General features: G+C 56.5%; 1 protein-coding gene across 1 annotated transcript in view; it reads left to right on the forward strand.

The window, feature by feature from the left end:
- The window catches only part of LOC140457068 (mitogen-activated protein kinase kinase kinase 11), a 67,686-nt gene extending 61,417 nt beyond the window's left edge, over nucleotides 1–6,269 (forward strand). The window contains 4 exon segments of the mRNA XM_072551034.1: nucleotides 1,080–1,233; nucleotides 2,026–2,117; nucleotides 4,445–4,963; nucleotides 5,641–6,269. Of these exon segments, the coding sequence (XP_072407135.1) occupies nucleotides 1,080–1,233; nucleotides 2,026–2,117; nucleotides 4,445–4,963; nucleotides 5,641–6,218 (1,343 nt within the window). The 3' untranslated portion in view covers nucleotides 6,219–6,269.
- Nucleotides 6,270–7,012: the final 743 nt, after the last annotated feature.

Consider the following 7,012-nt stretch of genomic DNA (forward strand, 5'->3'; position numbering starts at 1 on the left):
CTCCCCCACTCTCACACTCACTCTGTCTCTCCCCCACTCTCTCACTCACTCTGTCTCTCCCCCACTCTCACACTCACTGTCTCTCCCCCACTCTCACTCACTCTGTCCCTCCTCCACTCTCTCACTCACTCTGTCCCTCCTCCACTCTCTCACTCACTCTGTCTCTCCTTCACTCTCTCACTCACTCTGTCTCTCCCCAACTCTCACACTCACTCTGTCTCTCCTCCACTCTCTCTCTCACTCTGTCTCTCCCCCACTCTCTCACTCACTCTGTCTCTCCTTCACTCTCTCACTCACTCTGTCTCTCCCCAACTCTCACACTCACTCTGTCTCTCCTCCACTCTCTCTCTCACTCTGTCTCTCCCCCACTCTCTCACTCACTCTGTCCCTCCTCCACTCTCTCACTCACTCTGTCTCTCCTTCACTCTCACACTCACTCTGTCTCTCCTTCACTCTCACACTCACTCTGTCTCTCCCCCACTCTCTCACTCACTCTGTCTCTCCTTCACTCTCTCACTCACTCTGTCTCTCCCCAACTCTCTCACTCACTCTGTCTCTCCCCTACTCTCTCACTCGCTCTGTCTCTCCCCCACTCTCACCCTCACTCTGTCTCTCCCCCACTCTCACCCTCACTCTCTCCTCCACTCTCACACTCACTCTGTCTCTCCCCCACTCTCACACTCACTCTCTCTCCCCCACTCTCACACTCACTCTGTCTCTCCCCTACTCTCTCACTCGCTCTGTCTCTCCCCCACTCTCACCCTCACTCTCTCCTCCACTCTCACACTCACTGTCTCTCCTCCACTCTCACACTCACTGTCTCTCCTCCACTCTCACACTCACTCTGTCTCTCCTCCACTCTCTCACTCACTCTGTCTCTCCCCTACTCTCTCACTCGCTCTGCCTCTCCTCCACTCCCACACACGCTCTCTCTCTGCCTACTGCTCTGTCACACTCCCTCCTGCGTCTCCCATTCCTTTAGAGCCTTCTTTCACATGCACAACTTTCACTCCCCACCCCAGGAATCTCACTCTCTCATTCCACTCTTAATCTTCCCCTTTCCCTTTGTCCTCCTGCAGTGATTCCCAATCAGCTCAACGGGGCGTGGAACCGCAATCCCGTCTGGAGCTCAGAAAATTCCGATGGGGAAGACTGTGGGAAAGGCGAAAGGAGACCAGGATGCATCTGGGGAAACCACTTGACCAAACCCTGGGAAGCCACACCGGACGGAAGGTGGGAATTTTGTGTGGGTGGACGATTGGGAATGTTGGGAATTAAATAGTAAAACTGCAGGAGGAGACCCTGAAGGGTGAGGAGAGAGGAACATTCAGTGAAAGTCAACGACACGCTGGAATCTGCTGGTAATGTGGCTTGACAATGTGGTTATTACATCAGTGCAAAGCTAGGACCCATTATTCCCATCGAACCTCAGGCTGTCCCTGTTCTGGGGACTGTAGAGGGAGCTTTACTCTGTATCTAACCCCGTGCTGTCCCTGTCCTGGGGAGTGTTTGATGGGGGACAGTGTAGAAGGAGCTTTACTCTGTATCTAACCCCGTGCTGTCCCTGTCCTGGGGAGTGTTTGATGGGGGGACAGTGTAGAGGGAGCTTTACTCTGTATCTGACCCCGTGCTGTCCCTGTCCTGGGGAGTGTTTGATGGGGGGACAGTGTAGAGGGAGCTTTACTCTGTATCTAACCCCGTGCTGTCCCTGTCCTGGGGAGTGTTTGATGGGGGGACAGTGTAGAGGGAGCTTTACTCTGTATCTAACCCCATGCTGTCCCTGTCCTGGGGAGTGTTTGATGGGGGACAGTGCAGAGGCAGCTTTACTCTGTATCTAACCCCGTGCTGTCCCTGTCCTGGGGAGTGTTTGATGGGGGACAGTGTAGAGGGAGCTTTACTCTCAGTTTGAAACAGCAATAACAGTCCCCTCGGACCCTTGTTTCAGGCAGCAGGCTTGGATACGGCCTTGCCGGCAGCAAGTTCGGTTGTGGGGTTCGGGCCTAACCAGGAGTTTCTGATCCACAGGCCGTGTTCCCGCCCGGATACGTGGAGCGCCGAGACGGCGGATGAAGGGCCAGCTCACTCCTTGGCCATCTTGATCACGGACACTATCTCCGGTAGGTTTACGCCGTCCGCACCCTCTCTGGGCCAGGGGGCGCTCGCTTGCGTCGCTCCCTCCTTCACCCCCGCGCCCCCCAATCGGCTGTGTCCAAGCCTCGCGAGTCCCCGTCTCCCTGGGCAACAGAAATCCTGGGAGGCTCCACCAGGAGCTTAGTAAAGGAACAGGCTCCCCTCCCCAGAGCTTCAGGGGTCTCTGTGTCTTAGTGCAGGGGCTCCCCCATCCAAAAGGCTGTGGGTCAGGGAGGAAATGGGGTGTGAACAAAACTGAGGGGGGTCACCTGAAGTGTAGCCAAGAATAGTCAAGGTTCAGGGACGAGGGCAGCAGCGATTTGGTCCAGTTTTGGGTTGATGGCTTTCGGGAGAGAGAGAGAGAGAGAGAGGACCTTTATTGGTAAGTGCATTGAGTATAGGTGTTGGGAAGTCATGTTGTGGCTGTACGGGATATCGGTGAGGCCGTTTTTGGAGTAATGCGTGCAATTCTGGTCTCCCTGCTTTAGGAAAAATGTTGTGAGACTTGAAAGGGTGCAGAAATGATTTACAAGGATGTTCCCAGGGTTGGAGAGTTTGAGCTACAGGGAGAGGCTGAACAGGCTGGGGCTGTTTTTCCCTGGAGTGTCGGAGACTGAGGGCTGGCCTTATAGAGGTTTATAAAATCATGGGGGACATGGATAGGGTGAATAGACACGTTTTTTTTTCTCCAGGATTGGGGAGTCCAGAACTAGAGGGGCATAAGTTTAGGGTGAGAGGGGAAAGATATAAAAGAGACCTAAGGGGCAATTTGTTCACACGGAGGGTGGTACGTGTGTGGAATGAGCTGCCAGAGGAAGTGGGGGAGGCTGGTACAATTTAAAAGGCATCTGGGTGGGTATATGAATAGGAAGGATTTAGAGGGATATGGGCCGGGTGCTGGCAGGTGGGACTGGATTGGGTTGGGATATCTGGTCGGGTTGGACCGAAGGGTCTGTTTCCGTGCTGGACATCTCTTTGACTGTATGAGAAGTCAGTGGTGTGTTGATATTAAACGTGAGAGGGGTTAATGTTTTGTTGTTTGAGTCAATCTTTAATCATAGTGACTGACAGCCGAGAAACAGGCTGCAGCATTGGGTTCCAGATGGAGCCATTGTACCTGAGTGTCTGTCTCTCTCTCTCTCACACACAGTTAGGTCTGCACTCAGTAGTGTGCAGTGCACACAGGAACAGTCCAAACCTTTAGAAACACAGGGAGCTGGAATCCAACATCAGCGTGGCCAATACTGCTTTAATTTAGCAAGTTTCCATTTTTTTGCACAAGTTTCTGTTCGACGGCTAATTTATGTTATTTCACACAGTGTCCCAATAGGGACTGTTTCATTTTTTTTTTAACTTTCTCTTTACAAGAGTAAAGGGAGCTTTACTCTGTATCTAACCCTGTGCTTTCCCTGTCCTGGACCTGTGTTTGATGCAGACAGTGTCGAGGGAGCTTTACTCTGTATCTAACCCTACACTGCCCCTTGTCCTCAGAGTGTTTGATGGAGATAATGTTGAGGGAGTTTTCCTCTCAGTTTGAAAGAGCAGAAACAGTCCTGCTACGCCTGTGCTGATAAATAAACACCAAATGACACTAATGCGGTTTCCCTGAACTTGGCCTATATGAGGGGAGGTAAGGTAGCTCAGTGGTTAGCACTGCTGCTTAACAGCGTCAGGGACCTGGGTTCGCTCCCACCCTCAGGCAACTGTCTGTGTGGAGTTTGCACATTCTCCCTGTGTCTGCGTGGGTTTCCTCTGGGTGCTCCGGTTTCCTCCCACAGTCCAAAGATGTGCAGGTTAGGGTGGATTGGCCATGCTAAATTGTCCCATAGTGTCCAGGGATGTGTAGGTTAGGGTGGATTGGCCGTGCTAAATTGTCCCATAATGCCCAGGGATGTGCAGGTTAGGGTGGATTGGCCGTGCTAAATTGTCCCATAGTGCCCAGGGATGTGCAGGTTAGGGTGGATTGGCCGTGCTAAATTGTCCCATAGTGCCCAGGGATGTGCAGGTTAGGGTGGATTGGCCATGGGAAATTGCCCTGTTGTGTTCAGGGATGTGCTGTTTAGGTGGTTAACCATGGGAAAGGCAGGGTTACAGGGATGGGGTGAGTCTGGGTGGGATGCTGTCTGGAGAATCGGTGTAGCCTTGATGGGCCGAATAGCCCGCTTCCGTCCTGCAGGGAGGCTCGGCCTTTGAAACCCTCATCCAGATGATTCTCACGTGAGGGCAGGAGTAGCTACCCCCTACTTTGAGCCCATCCCCTTCTGTTCTTTGGTAAAGCTGGCATTGATGTCCTCTCCCCTTGGTGAAACCGCAGGGGACCACGCCAGGAATGGGGACCTGCTGGCCACCGACGCCAGCTCTGCTGAAAACCTACCTCAGGCCAGAGACGACGGGAGCAGGGAGGCCAGTACTGACGATGTGGAGGAGCCCGGGCAATGGCGGCGGGGGCTGAAGAGCACGTGCCGGGCACTGGTGGGTAGCGCTGCCATGCTGGCCTCGGTGGCACTGGGCCGGGACCTGGAGAGGCTGCGTCTGCCGGAAGCTGAGAGGCCGGCCGGTGCCCGCAGCGCCCAGAGCTCGCCGCAAGTCACGCACCGCAAGAAGGCGCGCAAGGACAATGATGACGACCACAGCAGAGACCAGGCCGGGGACCTCATCTGCTTCCCCGGCCCCCCGCCGACCCCCGCTACCGGGAACCCTGCCGAGACACTCCCCCGTGTCACCCCGGGGGGTGCTGGAGAGCTGCTGCCGGGACCTCCCGTCACCCCCCGACGAGAGAGGAAACACGGGGACGTGGGACGGGCTACCGAGGGCTGCTGCGCCAAGAGCAAAGGTGAGGGAGTAGCTAAAGGCACCGGGTCCATTACCTACGCTCTTCAATGGGAGGGGTCTGCTCCCTGATGAGGGTGCGGCTTTACAGGAAGGAGAGCCAATCCGGTCGAAGCCCTAAGAGGGCGGACACTGTGAGGCCACCCCCCCAAACCCTGGGCTGGAGTGTCCGGAGCCAGCAGTGTGGGCTGGAGAGGGAGGGAAGTGAGTGGGAAACAGTCTCAGAATGAGGAGTCAGCCACTTTGGGAGTGGGTTGAGGAGGAAGTTGAGGCCTGGGAGTGGGCTGAGGCAGAATTGACCTTCTAGGAGAAAGTGAGGACTGCAGATGCTGGAGATCAGAGCTGAAAAATGTGTTGCTGGAAAAGCGCAGCAGGTCAGGCAGCATCCAAGGAGCAGGAGAATCGACGTTTCGGGCCTTGGAGGAATTGGTTCACCGGAGAGGCCTGGGAATGTTTGGAATTCTCTGCCCCAGAGAGAGGAGTGGGTGGCTTGGAGTCACTGAGTGCTTTCAAAACTGAGGTCTTCGGGCCTTGAGTGAGTCGGGCGGCAGGCTGGGAGGCTGAAGCCGAGGAGCAGGCCTCGCGGTGTCAGGGGCGGGGAGGAGAGGTACTGGGACAGGCCTCCGGTTCCCTGATTCCTAACATCTCTCGTTCTCTCTCTCTCTCTCGGTTCCTTTTCAGGAAATGCATTCACCTGCGCCCCTGTGGTGAACCAGGAAAGTGTCGGCTTTCCCTCAGATCATCCCCATCGGAAGCCTTGGCCGCGGGCCGAACACGCCAAGACCAGCGCCTTGCCCCGGCCTAGACCATCCCGGGCCCGGGCCAGGATCGACCCCTGGAGCTTTGTGTCGGCCGGTTCATGCGAGCCAGACCGGACGGCGAGCGGCCTCCCTCCTGAGCCTGAGGCAGCGGCAGCGATGGCGATCCCTGACCCGTTCCAGCCACCCCTGGCAACCCCCCGCCTGACCAACCCGTTCGCCCACCCGGCCCCGGCCCCGTCTCCGCGGCTCTGTCCCCCGGGGCCTTACAACCCCTTTGCCGTCGCCGTGGCAACCCCCAGCCTCTGCCCGTTCCCGTCGCCTGCCTCTGACCCCTTCAGCGCCGCAGCGGAGAGAGCTGGTTTCTCGAGCTGCCCGCTCTCCGCACTGAGCCCCTGGGCCTCCTCGGGCAGGCCCCAGGCCTCCGCTCCAGCCCAGGCCGAGAGCCTGATCGACTTGGACACAGAGATATGGAGCAAAGTGGCCACCCCACTGAGCTAGGCCTGGCGATGGGGGTGTGTGTGGTGGGGGAGAGGGGTGTCAAAGCAGGAACCAGGGTGGAGAGGGGTTGGTAGGGGGGGGGGGGGGTAACTTGGCAACTGAATCTGTTCTCTTGAAGGACTGACCCACAGGGGGTCTTCCAGTTCAGCCTCTGCCTCCCTCCACTGGGCCGAGCAGCCATTTTGTGTGAGAGAACAAGGCAAAACAAAATAAACCTCATGATTACTTTACAATCATGTGCTAGGCCCCACTCCCTCCACACCTACCATTTAATGTCCCAGAGTATTGGGTTTCTGTCCCCCGGAATCCTGGGCTAACCTCCGCCCATCCCTCTCTCATCGGCCGGTCAGAGGTTCTGTGTTTTCTTTTGGAGAGGGGGGAGAGAAAAGGGGTGACAGCGGTGGAGGGTTGATCTGACAGGACAGGGTGGGATTCTGCTGAAGATACCGCTCATGAGGGGTCCTTCCTCAGGGTGTCTCCGTGACATTTTCTGAAGTGTGATACCTGTTGGCCGGGCATGTTGGTCAGACGCCTCGGTTACCGCCAGGTCCCAGTGCCACTCTCAATTAATGCCAGGTCCCAGTGCCACTCTCGATAACCACCAGGCCCCAGTGCAACTCTTGGTAACCACCAGGCCCCAGTGCCATTCTTGGTAACCACCAGGTCCCAGGGCCACTCTTGGTAACCACCAGGTCCCAGTGCCACTCTCAGTTACCACCAGGCCCCGGTGTCACTCTTGGTAACCACCAGGCCCCAGTGCCAATCTCGGTAACCACCAGGTCCCAGTGCCACTC

The sequence above is a fragment of the Chiloscyllium punctatum genome, chromosome 31 (genome assembly GCF_047496795.1).
Source record: "Chiloscyllium punctatum isolate Juve2018m chromosome 31, sChiPun1.3, whole genome shotgun sequence".
Lineage (NCBI taxonomy): Eukaryota > Metazoa > Chordata > Chondrichthyes > Orectolobiformes > Hemiscylliidae > Chiloscyllium > Chiloscyllium punctatum.